General features: G+C 38.1%; 2 protein-coding genes across 5 annotated transcripts in view; one reads left to right on the top strand and one right to left on the bottom strand.

Annotated features, from left to right (window-relative positions):
- The first annotated feature begins 854 nt into the window (after positions 1–854).
- LOC125030660 lies at positions 855–10560 on the top strand. 4 transcript variants are annotated; one of them, XM_047620845.1, is made up of 5 exons: positions 872–961; positions 6910–7042; positions 7782–7865; positions 8232–8363; positions 8978–10560. In XM_047620845.1, the coding sequence occupies exons 2-5, from the start codon at positions 6983–6985 to the stop codon at positions 9005–9007; spliced, it is 306 nt and encodes a 101-aa protein (XP_047476801.1). In that variant the 5' UTR covers positions 872–961; positions 6910–6982; the 3' UTR covers positions 9008–10560. The 4 variants fall into 4 exon arrangements, with proteins under 4 accessions (XP_047476800.1, XP_047476801.1, XP_047476802.1 ...); XM_047620844.1 differs by lacking the exon at positions 6910–7042 and having other exon boundaries at positions 855–961; XM_047620846.1 differs by lacking the exons at positions 872–961; positions 6910–7042 and adding an exon at positions 3807–3845.
- A 3965-nt stretch (positions 10561–14525) lies between these two features.
- LOC125030791 (proclotting enzyme-like) overlaps positions 14526–18632 on the bottom strand; it is a 6397-nt gene continuing 2290 nt past the window's right edge. The window contains exons 2-8 of the mRNA XM_047621088.1: position 18632; positions 18409–18475; positions 17993–18185; positions 17356–17445; positions 16419–16621; positions 15611–15750; positions 14526–15343 (exon numbers count right to left, since the gene is read on the bottom strand). The exon at position 18632 is cut by the window's right edge and continues 87 nt beyond it. Coding sequence (XP_047477044.1) covers positions 15188–15343; positions 15611–15750; positions 16419–16621; positions 17356–17445; positions 17993–18185; positions 18409–18475; position 18632 — 850 coding nt within the window. The 3' untranslated portion in view covers positions 14526–15187. The remainder of the gene's footprint in view (positions 15344–15610; positions 15751–16418; positions 16622–17355; positions 17446–17992; positions 18186–18408; positions 18476–18631) is intronic.

The following is an 18632-nucleotide window of genomic DNA, read 5'->3' as shown; positions in this document are numbered from 1 at the left end:
TAACTATCCTCATAGTTTTAAATGGGTCATCATTACCATTGTGATTAATTTGCACATTATTATGTCTAGCATTATCATTATTACGAGTGTTGCCATCACAGTCCCTCGACATTTTTCAAGGCATGAATTCCATGATGATGCGTATTTCTAATTTACATTGATTGTAATGATTTACTCCCTTTGGATAAAGAATTATAGCCTAATATACATTTCCTTATATAAGATGAACAAAAAAATTGCAATTATTATTCATATTTTTGACAGAAAATAGTAATTCGATGCCATAGCCAAGATAACTTTAAGGTCACTTTACGCTCTCCTCCTTTGACATTTCTGACTACATCTGATGTTTTGTAATATTAAGTGATAGAAATCTGATATTCTAATTTTCTCGGAACGTTTGAAAAAATCTCGAAGAAGGTTACTTTCCCTGTCGAAATAAAAAATAAAAGAAATCTGGATCCACTTCAGACGCTTCCTTGCGTGCGCGTAAGTTGCACGTCAAGTACATACATTGAAGTCTTTTAAAGTATGTACATAAACCGTGTATTTGAAATTTAGAAGGTATTTGTGAAATCTATCGATCAGAAAATAATAGAAATAAGATATTATATTCATTATGTGGCTGTATAGGGGCTATCATTATTTACTTTATGGACTTGCAATTTAAGTTACATAAATTTTAAAGGCTAAACATAGCCTAATAAACCCCTCAGCCAATAAGAAATTAATGTGAAGAAAAGTATTATTATCTTTTATGATAAATTATATCTGGAAATGTTATTTCTGGCATTTAACGGGAAATTATAACCTATCCTCTTTTTTCCTTAATTAAAATATTGTTGGAACCGTTGTTTGTTTTGGTCCCGGCGGCGCCATGAAGCTGGACGACGCCGCGTGCTTTTCCACCTCCGGTTCTCACAAAAGAAAGTGCGAATTCGATGCGGATGATAGACGAGCGGTAAGGACTCGAGGCAGAGCACTTGTCCTCGGCGAACTTTCGTGTTGGGAAGGCGTATTTCGAGAGTTTCGGAGGGTGCGAGGCTGGGCTCCCGTCCCGCGACATGTCGGCCGCAATGTGCAATCGACACAAAGGGCTCCCTTGCAAAGCCTCGCTCGTCCTCGGAGGGAGTGGCGCTGCGGGACGCTCTCTCGGTAGAGAAGTGCTCAGCAACAGTGATTTCGCAGAAGTGGAGCGGGAAAGCGGAATTATCCGACCTGAAACCTCCCGACTCGAGCCCACGACACGCGGGACAATGGCATGACCTTGTGGCCTTTCGGGCGCGAGGGCAGCGAGGGCTGGGAGGCCTGGGCCGGTGCAGAGGGCCTCACAGATGCCTGATTTCTTCTTAGGGGGGACAGTCATCGCCATAGGATAGTCTGCACTGCTACAGGGTAGAAAGATGCTTGAAACCTAACATGACAAATAAGAAAGAGTAGGAAAAGACATCTCTTAGTGGGGAACAAGTCGTTAAGTGGTGTGTCAGTTTTTCTAAGAGGAAGCAATTATGATTAATGTTACCGAGAGTGACGCACAGTTTAAGTAGGCATGAAGTGTCATAAAAGGGGGGTACAAGGGGGCTTCCCCCCCCTGCCTAGGGAATGAATAGAAGGTAGGAAAGTTAGGTTTGGATTTTGGGTTCGCATGATACTGGTTTTGGGACTTCGTCTCAGGAGGGTGTGGCGTTCATGGTAACAAATACTGTATTTATGTAAGGTGCAGTTTGTGTCACATATCCATTCAGTTAAAGGTAAACTCTGCCTGTAATGATAGAGTAGCAGAATATGATATGACTAATGTTGCCAAGAGAGACGTAAGATAGCCTGGTTCTAAGACATCGTCACTGTAGGATGTGGCGCTCTCCGTAACATACTTATAAAGACTCTTCCATTCACGGTATTTCATTCGCTGGTTGACAATAAGAAAACAGTGCAGTATGTAACATGATGGTATACAGTAACAGAAAATCTAATGAAATTATCGTAAAGATGGGAAAAACTACTCTGATACAAAAAAAAAATGAGTGTCATAAATTAAGAAAACTTGGAGTGACTATATTTACATTAATGCACAACTCACAAGTGGGAGTGGGAGTGCCTGATGCTGAGTCTGTCTGATGCTCTTTCCTGCTGTGAATTTGTGGAGGATTTTTTTTTTTTCCTTGGGGGGGTTGGGGGGAGTCAGCAACTTTTTACAGCAGAGATTGAGAATCCAACATTGCACACACTACCTGAACTCCTGGAAAAATAGTCAAAAGATATCGCATTACATTGCTGTTAATGTAATGACAGCCAAAGAGAGTATATCCATGGTGGTCAATTGGGGTCCGGGGGCAGAGCACTGAGAAGGAAATATGGGGATAGAGTGGGGGTTTAGGGACTAAGACCTCAGGCTAGGAAGGTTTTGTTTCATATATAATGTTTGTAGAGCCCAGGGAGTGGCTGAAGTAATAGGGACTTGGTGAAAAGTTAGGCTACCGTTACTTTCACTGATATTATCTCCGATAAAGAACAACAACATATCGTTCATATTACGAAAGCTATAGTCTATCATAATTAGGGTTACAGCTAAGAAAATTGTGTATGCCGCAGCCATGCGCTCACAATGAGATAAATGTGTCTTCTCTTTGTGCTTCTAATTTTTTGTGCGGCTGACTGTGTGTTATCCCTGGCTTGTGGCTCAGTTTAGTTTGGGAGGAAAAATATTGAAATTTGGTTAAACGATAGAATTTAATCCCTTGGTGACAGGTGAAGAAAACTAAAAAAAAAATTTAAGCTCTGGCGATCAATGGCAACGTGCCGACTTTAAGTACATCAAGCCAAATCACCGCCTCTAGATGTCTAGAGATGTGACCCGTGGTGAAGAGGTTAAAGGTGCTTCTCGAAATTAATGTTTCGGTGAAAAGTGGAAATTTTATTATTTTAAAAGTAATATGTAATTTGATGATTGTGTCACGTAAGTTGCTGCAATAGTATATTGGGTTCTTTGATGAACCTTGGTATAAATGCCATCTTATATGTGTTTGTAGGTCAAGGTAAGAGTACAGTGGAGTTGGGAAGTTCATATTTTTGTTTTAAAGGGTTGATATACTTAACCCAATGGGGCCGGTTACTAGAAATCTCCCAGTGCCTTAAACTCTGGCAACGTTCAGACGCTGGGCGTGGTAGTCTCCTACATGCAGTGGAACTTCGCACTCTGGCGCATTGCCGTGCATAGAGCCGTACCCTGCAGACAAAGTGGTTTGTTATGATATGTGTACATGTGACCTGTCTGGATGAGGTTAAAGGGACCGTCACTGTCAAATCTGGGTGTCCTTAATAGTATTTATTTTTTCTGGTTGGTATCATTTTAGAAATTATATACCTTGAGTTTGGTTTCATTTGACAAAGAGATAACTGAAATAAAAAATAGATTTGCAATTTTTCTTATTTGGCATACCATATTGTCGGGCTAACTCCTCATAATGAACGATGAAAGTCGATGAAAAATTCAGTGATATCCTTCATTTATTGTCTACTAGTTGTATCTGTGATTTTTTTTTTTTTTTTTTTTTTTAATTCCTTTTATTAGTTTCAGTACTTGAGTTTGAATTTTCAAGAAAGAAAAATTCTGTTTCATGGTTATTCAGAATATGTAAAAAAAATAGTCTCCACAGTACCAAAAATGGTATACTTCCTACTCTACTAAGTGCAAGATGAATGAAGACAATTGTGCAAGTATTTGCAAAGTTAAAAGCAAAGTAAAAAACAAAACAAAGAACAAATATGTGGTGGTTTGAATATTTACATCAAGTGATTGGACATAGTACGACTCTACAGACATGAATAGCAGTCGCCACAGCTTGGTGAGATCTTATATATGCCAGAGAGTTGCCAGATGTTGATTCAAGTGTATTCTATGAGGACATGAATTCAGTGTAATTTTAACATAACAGAGAAGAAAGACAAAAAATTAGGGTGATGGTCCCCTCGAAGAACATCACAGTGTAAAAAAGTAAACTTTGTGTGGAATCAGATGATGAAATCTTCTGCTAAGGTACTTTCATTAGTGATATTTCCTTGGGAGTACAAGTGATATAGTAATTCATGTTATAAAGTACTTGAAAGAGACTTCAGTAATCATAGTAACATCTGTACTATGGCAAGGTCAGGTTAGAACTGAGATTAGTAATTTATCTGATGACAAGTCACCAATAAGATTTCCAAAAGCTCTGTAGTCGGTAAAGATAATATCATTAACAGTATCCTGTGTTGGTGTCACTTTTGAATACTTTGAGCTTCTTATTACTCAAAGATTAAGTGAGATGAAGTTAATTTTTTGGTTGGTTAGATGAAGTATAATATAGTACTTGAGGAATTGTCTTTTATTATGAAATATATCTTCTTTGTTTGCAGTTTTTGACTGAATTGTGAAATTACCAGATCTCTAGATTCATAAGTAATTGTTTAGGATACCTTTGCATAACTGATCACGGCAATTATTGTATGGATGGATTCCTCTCCCCTCCAAGTACACAAATTTATAGGAATTATGTTGTGGAACATCCAAACCTCTACATTCTTGGCTCCAATACCTGGGGAGGGCATGAAAGGTACCAGGGAAATTGCAAGGTAAAATATGAATGATGTCATTGAAATTTGATACTATGAGAATGATATACGCAGAATAAGTCACTATATTGTCTAATGCAAGGGGACTGTGCCCTCTGCTATCGCCCTCCTGGAGGCCTGCTGCTCCCAGCCCCTGTCGGTATTCACGGCAGCTCAGTCTATTTGTTGCTCTATTCTTGCTGTTCATGTGTGGTGAATCCTTTGTTGTCCAGGATGGGGGTTGGGGGGCAGCAGGCCCCTATGGGGAGGTTGCATTTGACGAATATATTGACCAATTCTCTGTATATTATTTGTTATTTACCTATAATTTCCCTGGTACCATTCATGCCCTCCTCTGCTATTGAGGCCAAGGTTGTGGGTATTGAGAGGTTTCCGCAGCATAATTTCCATTTATTTGGGTAGTAGAGAGTGAGAGGAATTCATCGATGCTAATATTGTCATGATCGGTCATGTGAAGGTATTCTGAATATTTCCTAATTCATATACAGTACAGTTTTACATAACTCCTCTAAGGGAGGAGTTATGTAAATTTAAGGACACTGTCATAAAGAGGGGAATAGACTACACCCACTGACATGAAGTAATCTGAGCATGGAGAGGAAAACACAAGAAATGAAGAAAAAAAATTGTGACAGATGCCATATGGAGGTGAAGTTGAGCCTTCCCTTCCCTCGTGCTGAATAACTTGCCTGCCTAGTAACCCTGCTTAAACGGTCTTTGTGCATGTAGGGCATAAAGTTACGACCAGTCATTGTCACTCTTAAAAAGGTACGGTTATCATAATGTATCTGTATTTCAAACGTCGATAATGCGGTGATTGGATGGGCATTTAGAGGTGGTGCCAGTCCCAGGGTTAGGGAGGTAATAAGGACTTAGCCTCAGAGGTCGCTTTGTAGCATTTACCCCATGCACTGGTAATTGTCTGGTAATAAGTCATTTGTTATGAGCTCCTCCTCCTCCTCCTCCTCCTCCTCCTCCTCCTCCTCCTCCTCCTCCTCCTCCTCCTCCTCCTCCTCCTCCTCCTCCTCCTCCTCCTCCTCCTCCTCCTCCTCCTCCTCCTCCTCCTCCTCCTCCTCCTCCTCCTCCTCCTCCTCCTCCTCCTCCTCCTCCTCCTCCTCCTCCTCCTCCTCCTCCTCCTCCTCCTCCTCCTCCTCCTCCTCCTCCTCCTCCTCCTCCTCCTCCTCCTCCTCCTCCTCCTCCTCCTCCTCCTCCTCCTCCTCCTCCTCCTCCTCCTCCTCCTCCTCCTCAGCCACAGGTCCATAGATATTTAGGATAGTGACTGCTTGACTGCATCCATTTTCTATTAAATCTCTCAGTCACAAGGAAAAAGTATATGTTTCAATAGGTTGACAAATGATAACATACGTTTCATAAATGACATTTTGGCAAACAGCCTGAGCAACATGAAGCACACATTTTGATTGGCAGGTTGAAATGTACCATATGCTTGGTTGTGATTGGTAAAATAGAGGTCTTTATTTGTGGTGTGCTATAGATAATATAAAGATGAAAAGGACTAAGAATTAGTTGATCTAGTGATTCTATTTACTATTTACTTGTTGATGGTGTTCATTAGAAAAGTTATTCGGATATTTCTCAGGTAACTTATTGTCTGTTATTTTAACTTTTCAAAATTACCGTTATTGTTTACAGCAAATTGCTACAGCCAACTCCGATGAAAGGGATGAAGTATACTGAATCAATAATTGTCATTTTTCAATGAAAATAAATATATTTTGCAGTTTGGTTATGATTGAAAGTATGATCACCTAACACAATGCAAATAGAACATTAATCAGAGTCTGTGAGTAGGCATTATATTGTGACCCAGTTTTGGATCTGGCAATTTGAAAAGCACAATGGCCACTACCCTCTTCTATACAGCTGATGATCTGATCTGATGAAGCATCTCTTTCAACTCAAACTCTTAAAAAAAAAACCCAGTGTCTTTGACAGCAGGATCATTTCCTTGTAATTTTACAGCCTGTGTTTTAAGCACTTCACTATCAAGTCTGTGTGATCTGTGATAGAACTTTTTCAATTTCTGGCAGATTTATTGGTGTTTCACCATTGGTGGACACACAGGTGTTTAGTAAACATTTGCAAGAATAAGGGTTGTGTGATAGATTATTTCCTGGTTATCCAGAATAGGATAGAGAACATTACATTTATGTTATTAATAGCTAGTGATATTAATAGAAATGAAATGGTTGAAGTTACACTGTTTGCGCCCTTGCATTAGAAATTATAATCTGCACCAAGGTAAACCAAGTCACTTATCAGAATATCTTGATCTAGGCATCACGAGATGTAATGGCCTCTGTGCCTTGTGCTTGAGCAGTGTCAGCAGATCAAAACATCCTCTGGCAAGATGAGGCCGGTAGACCGATTGGGTCACTCAGTACCACCACAACCTCTCTTCTGGAAGAAAGTATGATGCATTTGATTGTCTTTGCCAAAGCACCACAGTATTGCTTGATGCACTCCAATTCCAAACAGTTATTGATAATTCCTTTGTGGTTAAAATTTCTGTTGATAACATTTGTTATAGTGGGTCTATATACATGCAGATTTTAGTGTTTAGTACTTTACATACAAAATTTACACGTATTCTCTTAATGTTAGAGTAAGTAGTTGTATTCTGGAAAGTAATTTAAATTCCTTTAAGTGGTGTTCTGGGATGTAAGACTAGAGGCCATAAAGTTTTTCAAATTCATTGATGCATTTCCATTTTTATGCTTTGTGGTGTTTATACATCAGGAACTGTAATTATACTTTACTGTTTTAGTAAACAATTTTCATGAACTGAAACAGCATTATTCTTAATCAGTAGAAAAGGAGAATTCTGGTGGGAAGTTCTGGTAAATGGATCTTCTCACAATTTTGGATTTGAACTGTGTGAACTTACATTCCATAACTTTATACATGATATTGTTTTCACAAGTGTTCATATAAAAAAAAAGCCTATAACAGGATAGAGGGAAAAAATAAGAGTTGATGTAAACCAAAACTAAACATGGAATGCAGGCACCCATGGCCAGTAAATGGCAGGTGTTGATAGGCAGTAGTATTCTGGACCTTTGTATACTGTATTTGTTGTTGCTGTTGTTGTTATTGTAGAAGAAAAAGGGGTGAGGGAATTTAGTGTTTATAGAATTCTTGTTTTTCAGAAACGACCTCTGATGCAGCCGAGGGTAGTAGTTGATGTTGATGTTCTACAAGCGCGTGTGCAACAGAACCGAATTGGCTCTCAGGTCTGTGTTACAAGATGTGGAATAATTTTGCCTTTTAAAGTATTTATTAAGGACTCCTGAGGTATTCTATATTTCATTTTTATTTGCTGTTCAGTAGTGGCCCACACAGTTAATTATTAATTTCCAATTCTGACAGTTTGTTCATATCTAAGTTTGTCTTTAGAAAAATAGCTTTTGTAGAATAGTCCAATACATGTACAGATGTTTATGTGATCTAATTCTCACTTTTTTTCAATTTGAGGGCTATACCTTTCTTGTATATCATAATTTTTTCAGTATAGTTTTGCTTACAGATATATTTTATTATTTACAGGGTTGATATCTCCTAATCATCTACATATTTTATAATGCATCCTTTCTCCTCAGATGTTAGGTCGTAGAGGAAATCATGCTGTTATGTACCCTATTAATTGTGACCCGATTGATGGGGTGTCGCCCAACCTCCATGCAATGCAGGTGAACCGCACTGTCTGTGCTCGCTGTCTGCAGGGAGAACCGGTGAGTTGCATCCCCCCCCCCCTCTCTTTTTCATTGCTCAGCGAAAATACTCCAAAGCAAAGATTATGATCTGATATTTTGCCGATGCTTTTCCTGACTGGCTGTGTTTTGTTTACTTTTTTGTCACATACTCACATCTGCATTTTGCATTGACTGTGTGTCTCCTGCTGCTGGCATTTTGATAATTGAGTATCTGTTATCACAGATTTGAAATTAATAGGATTTGAGGTATTGCATAACCTTTTTTTGTTCCTAATTAAGGGGATTGAGTAGAGGGGCTTTCCCTGTTGGTGTAGGCCAGTTGTTTTATAATGTTTTGGTCTGATTTGTCTTTGCTTAGTGATTAATAATGTTTTGATGTGTTATTGATGAATCATTAGGGGTGAAATGAAATGGTTAAGGTTACACTGTTTGCAAGTGGAGTTTAAGAAATCTTCTGAGCTGGGAATAGTTTGTTTCCTATTTTGTATTTATTTTTTCATTACATTTGTTTGTATCCCCAAGATTGGGCATAGCCATAAACTCCAGAAAATACTTTAATTTTCCATATTTTACTCTGATAATCGTTTATCTTGTGATAATTGAACAATAATCTTGTTTTCCCCTTCTTTCAGGGTCACTTCCGTCACATCCTGGAGAAGTAATCCAGATCTCGGAACGGCTTTTTTCACAAGTACCTGCCCCCCTCCTCCCCCTTAAGTTAAGATGCTGGCTTGTGCTCAGAGCAGTCAGCTTTCACCCTGAGTCACGGCCGAGTCATATGTCGAGTCAAGCTGGTAATAGGGTCTTTAAATTAAAAAAAAGAATATAATTAGAGAGAATTCAATAAATAAGAAGTAAGAACAAGTTACAACTATGATAAAGGAGTTGGAAGACGAAAGGAAAGGAAAGGAAGAGGGACTTGGGTAACGTTGTGCAATACCGGTGAATTGCTCGAGTTTTGGACGAACCCTCACTTCTTGAACTCTTGCTTGTGAATGGACGGCAAATGAGAAACAAAATAATTGGGAAGTTGAACTGAGACGGGCAATCAAGAGGTGAGATTAATCACACAAACGGGTCTTGTGATGAAAACATTTTTTTCTCCTCGTGATCTCTTTGTATTTTAACATGTTTACGGTTTATGCTCTTTTTAACTATAATAGGAGAGCTTTGAAGGTTGCATAATCGTTTAGTGTTTTAAACATTTATGTTTTTTGTTCATGCACAACTTTACCTGGTTTCCACCAACGAATCAAATTTACTGGTCTCTGAACAGGTTATTACCGTCAAGTAATTATTGTACAAGTATCCATATATAAACACATTTTCCCCCTTTTTTTCTCCCCTTTTTTCATTATGATAGTATTCCTTAAGTTATTTCACAATGGCTGCTATAGATTTAGGTTTACAGAAGTTTTAATTTTAGGTTTTGAATAGCTTATGTGTAATTGGTGGTGCGGAGTGTACAAGTGGCTAAACAGTTTGAAAGTATGAGTTATTGTAAATTCAGTCTTATATTTTTGGTTTAGTTAGTATTTACAATTTACATTTATATTTAATAGTACCATTTTTGACTACTATTAGGGATGTCTGAAAAAAATATATAATAAAAAAAAGTAATTTAACCAAAAGGGAATTTGTTAGATTAGGTATTGTGTGTCATTATCTATCAAATAAGCATTCTTTGCTGTCTCCATATGGTATATAACTATATATATATCTGATTTGGCCTGGTTTACATAATTCAGTGATTTATTTTACATGTACGAACTGAAAAGGGAGAGGGCTGGCTTGTGCTGTATAAAATTCAAGAGTAAAAGTCTGAAAGTCGAAAAGTCTGAATTGTAGATTTAAGTGCTAGTACGAATAGGACTTTTAGGAAGCCTATTTGATTTTGATTGGTGGTGCGGCATTATTAGAAACCTTTCATTTTTCTCATATTATGCCAGGTGGCAATGTACATATAAAGAATAAAGCTTTATTATTGAAGTTATGAAGGTTGAAGTATGACAGTGAATTTAAAAGAGGTGAATATGGTGACCAAGCTCTAGCCCAAACCCCTTCAGATCGGTAGGCTAAGTTGCTGTGTTTAGTTAATGGAACTATTGCTGCATGTGCCCAGTCAGCCTCCAAAGGTACAAAATCTACATGCCATTTTGTAAACCCTCAATGGATCACAATCACGTTTCACAAATAAATAGTCCAGCAACGTCAACTTTTTGTGTATCCTTTCCTGTTGTTTGAGAATGAATTGTTGATATTATTATTGTAATTATTTGATGGAATGTCCTTGTCATCACCCTCATCCTCGTGCTCATTGTCATCATCGTCATTCATTGTTAATTTTGTTGCTTTTGTTTTTGTTAGTTTGTTATTCATACTATCATTGTTGTTGTTATCATCATCATCATCATCATCATCATCATCATCATCATCATCATCATCATCATCATCATCATCATCATCATCATCATCATCATCATTGTTGTTATTGTTGTTGTTGTTATCATCATCATCATCATCATCATCATCATTGTTGTTATTGTTGTTGTTATCATCATCATCATCATCATCATCATCATTGTTGTTGTTATTGTTGTTGTTATCATCATCATCATCCATCATCATGTTGTTGTTATTGTTAGTATTTATTATTACTATTACTTTTATTTATTATTACTATTGTTATTGTTTTTGTTGTTTAATGTCTACATCCCAAAACATACACTTCAGATGTGTACTATTTCATATTTTGATCTATTCACAAGTATTATGAAATGAAGACCCCATTTTTGAAAATACTGAAATAGTATGATATTCGCTGGATAACTTCAGTTGGTTTTGAACTGTTAGATTCACAAAGAAGGATGAGGAAGGGAGGTCACAGGTTGGTGAAGATATAGACATTGGAAGTAAAATTGTTCTGGATTGCTGGTGTGATGTTTTCTCACAAACAGACATAAGTAAGACTTAAGACAGTAAGTGCAACAATACAAGATCAACAGCATTATGGTGATGTCAAGGAGTAGTGGAAACAGAACTACTAGGTCCAGAGGTTATTTCCAGACTATGATGAATATACAAAGCTCTGAATAGAAGAAGATACAGTTCATCTTCTGAATTTGTTAGAAATATCAGTATGACACAGAAGAGCAAGTGCCACCACTAATGAGATCAGGATTAGAAAGAGCAATAAAAAATAAGAAATGGAAAAGCACCTGAAGAGGTTGCAATTCTAATAGATTTAGCACAAGTAGGAGGGGTGCCAACTGTTCAAAGAGGGAAGTAATTAAACAAGGTAACTAAAAAGGAATGTGTAACTGAGAAGTGGAAGAATACTATTGATATTTAAAAAGGGAGACAGGCCCAGCCAGCTACAGACTGATAGACTATGTCTATGTAAATTGTTTATGAAGGTAGTTAAATATAAAATATCAAACACATTAGGTGAAGGACAACTTCCAGAGCAAGCAGTGTCCAAGACAGGTTATTCAACAATACACATCACTTTTAGAAAGAAAAATTATAGAATACTACTGCATGGCATTCGTGGACTATGAGGTGTTTGATTCCATCAAGCATGAAGCAGTATTTAGAGTCCTTAAAATCTCCAGGCATACAAAACACACATGGCAATTATATCAAGGAAGCATGCAGAGAAGTTAGTGTGCAAGTACAAGTGGATTATTTGAGTAATGAAATAGAAATATAAAAGTTTTAGATAGGGAGACAATCATCATTTCTACTCATGGCTTCTTGAATAAATCTTTAGACAAGCTAAATTCAACCATGGAATAGTAACTTTTAAATTTGTGGATGATACAATCATCTTAGCCAATAAAAGGGAAAAACTTGAAGAATGGGAATATCTTTGAACGAGGAAGGCAAGAAAGATAGTTTGAAAATAAAACAGAATTAGGATAGATATGGAATTTAAATAAGTATTGGTTATTGGAGGATGGAGTGAGGGAATACAAATAACTTGGAAAGTTACTTAATCAGAGAACAAGGATGGAAACAAACAAATTTGTGAATTACATATGGGTGAAAAATACATAAATTTTATGAAACATCTATTTGCCTGAAAAAGCAAAATAATGAATGTAGGCATTCTGTCATCTATGACATATGGAGCAAAAACTGAAGCGGTTGACAAAGATGAGGAAAAGCTAGCAGTGGTTCAAAGAAGTATGGAAAGACCAGTGACTGGAGTTTCAAGATGAGAGAACACCAAAATTGATGATATCAATAACATTGAAAAGCTTTTGGGAAACTAGACAGGGTACTTGGCCAAAATTAAACCTTTTAGATAGGCAAAGAAATTAACAGTGGATGCCAAGATTGACAAAGGTCAAAGGGAAAGACATAAAATGATGGCAAGAGGCTAAGAAGGGAGCTGACAATAACCGGATGAGATGTGTTCAGAACAGAAACAATTGGAAGGTTTTGTAGAGGCCACCTACCTATTTCATTGAAATTAGTGGAAACTGGTCACTCTAGTTGCATTATTAATTTTTTTTTTTTTTTTCAAAAGGAGGTCACAGGAAGAGAGAGTCAATCTGTATTTGAAAAACTAGAAATTCCTGTAGGAGCAAAAAATTTGAATATTATAATGTCTCTGGTGAAATCATTGATCCTTTTAGAAATATTTTGTTTGTAACATAGGCAAAAGATATTGTTTTATATATCAGATTGTATATCAGATTTGGAATAATATGCCCTAGTTACAGTTGTTAAGACAATGGTAAATGTGAACTGTGTTCATGGCAACAAATGTAGAAAAGGTATGTATGAAAATGAATATCTTCAAAGTGCAAGATATGGATTTGACTGGTTTTGGTTATATCTTCATCATCGTCATTCATAGCTTTTCTACAGTGGTAAGCATTCTGGAACTGTCAGTATCCAGTACGTGTGTGGAGTGCAAGTATTTGCTTCTTCTCTATTAGGAAGCATTTTCATTCATGAAATCAGAAAATGAAAACATTTTATCTGTTGAATAAAGGAAAGTGAATAGATTGATTGATAAAGTGTAATAGGTTAATACTGAATTGCAAATATTTAATTAAACTCTTGTATGATTTTGCCAAGTGTTGGGCTACTAAAAAACGTTTATTGGTTTTCATACTTGAGAATCATTCTGTTTGTATGTAGTGTTAAGGAATATCTGAATTGAGTAGCTAATCAGATACTATTTTACTTAAAATGTGTAAATTTTTTGCTCTTTCTGAAGATTGGCATGCAGGGAGCAGCAAGAAATCCAAAGCTGAAACGGTTTATTATTTAAATCTGAAGGTATTTTAAGGCTAAAGTGAAGATAGTTATTCTATAAAACTTCTGTAGAGTAGTCAGAAAGACTGAGACTATAGCCAAAAACAAAAGGAAGCTCAAAGTTAAATCTGACTACTAATGTGCTTCCAGACGTACTGTTCTTTGTGTGTAAAGCCTTTTGTAATGTCGACATGGCAACTCTTCAGTTTGAACTTCATTGCCAGGAAATTAAATATGGTAAGTATGGGGGCAAGAAACTGTAATTATTTTGGTCTATAGATAGCTATATTGTCATGGAGTACCCAATTACCATGTTGCAATTCAAGTTGTGTATTTTGTAGATTATCTTCCCTCAGCTGCTTCTGAATGTTACAGCAGACAAGGTATTGAACTGTCCAACCAAATTTAAATCAAGGGGATGTTTTTGTGAAAGAAATGTGAGTGTGAGGTAGTAATTCCAAAGCTCCATGGCATATTTTATCAAGCCAAAGCGTATAGATCTCATCCTCCTCCACACACCATACTAGTATATATCAGTTACTTTCTGGTATATCATCTTATTTTTACTATTCATACTTCTTGATACATCTACATACATGCAATTATAAATTTACCGAAAATATGATTTTATTTACATATTCATTAGGCAATATATCCCCCATTTTTTGTCTTCTTACTAGATGCAGTCTTGGAACTATGTGATCATCTCATACTTTATAATAATTTTACACTTTGTAGCCTGTGGTGCATGGGTCACATAGTGGATGTTAAGAGAATTGCCAAGCATCACCACTACCAATAAGTAATCATCCCTTGTAAGAGAATTTATTTTCTTTAGTCTTGCACACCATACATGCCTGTGAGTCATTCAAGCTACAGTTCTTCAGGGGGATGAAATAAGTGAAGATGAGAAGTCATATGGCATTTATTCTTTAATGAGGTAACATATTTACATACATTTACAAAAAGATGGATCTGTCCAGCAGAATGTTATTTTTGTAAGAAAACTGTCATCTTCAAGAGAAGCAGGTATTATAACTATAACTTTTACAGGCATTGCAAGTGAGGGGAAAAGAGATCGTAACTAGGCTATCGCTGCAGCGAGTAATTAGTTAATAACATGTGCAACACAGCAATGACCAATGAGTGATATAATATGAACTGAATGGAATTATTCTGATGAAAATGCACAATACAGTGTAAAATATATGATTGCGAATGCGAACTATAATCAGTTAATTATTACGAACAGGTTTCTAAAGACAATTGTTTATAAAAGTGCCTCCAGAAATATGAGTCACAACAATATTAAAACTAGAGCAATTGAAAAACCTTATTTCTTGTTATCTGTATAATCTTTATACTAACAAAAACAAATAAATAACATGTTTGTTCATGTGTAAACACTACAACAACAGGCATATCTTAAACTTATTACAAAGAAGTAGTTCCAGACCAGATTGCTTGTGAACATAGCAATGTTAGTCTTGCTGCAAATGTTGACTAAAAGGTCTGTTCATTTCTACATACTGGTATCACAGTGATCTGCCTTGCACAGCATAGCAGTACCCTTATATCATGTTCGAGTGTATCCAGGGCAAGAATTCAGTAAGTCTTGTGTAGACGCCCGGATGGCCCGGTTCGGCGCAACGAATGGCAAACGAAACGATGCCAATTTGAATCCAATTCCCATTGATGTAGAGCTGCAGAGGGCCACCGCTGTCACCCTGTTCAAGAATATGAGGATTTAAAAAAATAATTTTTACACTTCACAGTAAATACCAAAGATTGTGATACATTCAGTTTCTGAATATGACCAAAATGCGAGCAAACTTGGGATTCGCAGAATGCTAGACATTCAACATGACAACGAAGAATAAAATGAAATATGTAAATCACACACAAAAGAATATCCATATTATACTCACATGAACTAAGAAACAAGCAAACCAAAAACATATAAAACACGAGACCTCTTTGGCAAACGCCCTTACCTGGCAGGCATCTCGCCCTCCCTCCGTGAAGCCCGCGCAGATGAAGACTTCAGTGATGGGCTGCGTGTAGGCGGCGTTACAGTCGCTGTTTTTCCAGACGGGGACCTGGACTTCGCGCAACACGGCACTCTCGTGGCCACCTGCACGGGGAAAAGGGAAAACAAGGTTATAGTTCTTTTATTTGTTCTCAAAGGATTTTGTGTGATGATTTAAAAAATATATTTACGCACGGAAAAGAGTTTGTCATTATTTGTAATTGTGGTTAAAATGTTATGTTGCATAGGCTGATGTGACAGATCTCTCTTTGACATAATCATGTAGTCTCCTCAACCTAACCAGTGTATGCTTCTTAACACTCTTAGTATTTTAGTACATGAGAGGTTTCTCTATCCTATCAATTACATAAATAAATGTAACAGTAGACCACCTAGCTCCAGTTGATTCTTACAAATGTTTTCCTCATCCATTTCCTTCAAAGAAAAAGGATAAATGCACATGCACGCACACATGCGCGCGCGCACGCACGCACGCACACACGCACGCACGCACGCACACACACACACTCACACACACACACACACACACACACACACACACACACACACACACACACACACACACACACACACACACACACACACACACACACACTCACACTCACACTCACACTCACACTCACACTCACACTCACACTCACACTCACACTCACACTCACACTCACACTCACACTCACACTCACTCAATCTTCAAAAGGAACCCAACCAACAAACGAGCAGTGTTCCCGCGTGAACCCGCAGGCTCCACATACCGTAGGCGGTGGAGCCCCAGCCGATGACCGAGGGCGTCTGGCCGACCATGTGGTCTAAGGACTGCCGCGCCATGTCCGTCGACGGGAGGCACACGGGCAGGATGTATTCCGTGAAGTCGACGGGCCGGTCGAGCTTCAGGAGCGCCACGTCGTTGTAGAAGCCGTGCGAGATGAATTCTGGGTGAGGGCGGATGGACTGGACCCTGGGGAGAGGAGATGGGATGACGTGGAGAGGGGGCGAACTGTTCTTGTCTTGCCTAGTCTGCTGCACTTCGTTTATCTTAGCTAGCTTTGCCTTGCCTAACCCTACTCTGCTTTGCATTAATGTACCTTAATTTACCTTGCTTTGCCTTGCCTTCCCTTGCCTAACCCTCTCCTTAACCCAAACCTAACACTTCCAAGTCGGATGTGAGCTCTAATTCTAGATCAAACTTCACCGGAAACCTGCTCATACCCTATTCCTAATCTTTGCCCTAACTTAAACCCTAACCCTAACCCAAACCTTGCCTACACCTGTGTAATTACAGGCTAAATCAGAACAGTTTAAGGTCCCCAATATATGATGAAAAGCCGGACTTTTTAATCCTATTTGTATTTTAGTTTCCCTGTTAAATCGCCTTCGTTAAAGTATTTTTGTATAAATTGTTAATTGGGTTTTGAGTGTCTATTGCCCATGTTCATGATATTGTAAGTTCGATCATATATCTATAAAGACATCTTTCATTTTGGACTGAAACAATCTAATGCAATAAAAAGGGATTTTCAAAATAGTCAATTTACATCATGCTATAACAAAAATAAACAAGTATAACTAAGTTACTCCTATCTGTCGATAAATAATATTACTAAAACGTGAAAGTATTTTGGAATCTCAATAATAAGATTTGCATGGGACTGAGTGACACCCAGGTAACAACTGCGGTGATGATTTCTTTACCTGTATGTCTGGGGGTTGGAAATGAAGTCATCACTCTCACTGAAGATGTTGTGGTCTCCAAGACGCACGCTGAACTGCTGGGCATCAAATCTGTAATCCAAAAAGGCAGCAATGTGTGAAGGAATGTAATGAATAACAGGTACAGTCAAAGCCGGAAGGTCTTGTCAAAACAAGCTTCGAATTCCGTCTCGAACACTCAAATAATGTGCTTGGTTGTTTTACGATGGAGGATATCGAAGCTTCATTCACGGCACGATTTTTGTCCGTGGCTACAGTGAGCTAATCACTTTTCAAGTAATAAACTCACATGGGAATACCTAGAGGATATTCCCACCAAAATATACATATAATTTACTGGACCGTATTATCGTGCTTCCCTTTTATTATAATGACTATATTTTATTGCTGTTTAAATTAATAATAATACTAAGCAATGTATTAAAGGACCCCGAAGGATTCATGTTGTGGTGTGGTAAAACAAGAGAAAGGCAGGGATACATAACCATAGCACAACATGGGACAGTAACAAACTTGGGCACAGGAGCGAGACACGCAAATCCACTTGAACACAGCAACAACAAGTCTCTTCATACTGGAAACCCCTTTGAGATTTCCCCACAAGAGACCCTCAACTCACGTCTTTCCCCGCGTGTCCTTGGTGCAGTGAGCGGCGGTGAGGACGTACTGCTTTGAGATGAGAGATCCTCCGCACCAGAACACCGTCTTCTTGGGTCCGTGCAACCAGACGGCTGCGACCCAGGGCCACTGGCCTCTTCGGGACTCGTCGCCGCCAACCACGCGGAAGGTCGGGATCTTCGGCTGCCCGCATTCTGGAGGGCGGGGAGGGGAAGAGGAGGAAGGATTAGGGAGAAAGAAGGACAGAAGAAGGCACAGGAGAATGTAAGATGAAGGATAGTGGAACGTGTATACATCATGTCACACCAGATTTTTCATGATATTTTTTTACTATGTTGTTTTATAATATAATTTGCCTTGCCAATGGAAGAGTCTTCCTCGTAGCATGTATGCTTACAAAAGGACAAAAAATCTTACCAAAGTTAGGCTGCGCGACCTCTGCTATAGGTTGTATGGGAACTGGGCGAGGTGAAGTTCCAGGCACCTGCAGGTAGAGCTCACTTTTAACAATGTTACTAAGTTACCGTGTGGCAAATAACTTGAATGAATGCAAGATGCAGATAATGCAGTGTTGGTGGCTTGTTAGATAATGAAGTGTTTCTTCACAAAAAGCTATATATCTATTGGCGTGAGTACTCACA

Source organism: Penaeus chinensis, chromosome 11, assembly GCF_019202785.1.
Source record: "Penaeus chinensis breed Huanghai No. 1 chromosome 11, ASM1920278v2, whole genome shotgun sequence".
Lineage (NCBI taxonomy): Eukaryota > Metazoa > Arthropoda > Malacostraca > Decapoda > Penaeidae > Penaeus > Penaeus chinensis.
Note: the sequence above shows the minus strand (reverse complement) of the source record. Positions and strands in the feature narration are given on the sequence as shown.

Coding starts and splice junctions, on each gene's coding strand:
- LOC125030660 (XM_047620844.1), top strand. CDS start 878: ATGAAGCTGGACGACGCCGCGTGCTTTTCCACCTCCGGTTCTCACAAA. Junction 962..7,781: donor ATGCGGATGATAGACGAGCG/GTAAGGACTCGA, acceptor CTTGTTTTTCAG/AAACGACCTCTGATGCAGCC. Junction 7,866..8,231: donor AGAACCGAATTGGCTCTCAG/GTCTGTGTTACA, acceptor CTTTCTCCTCAG/ATGTTAGGTCGTAGAGGAAA.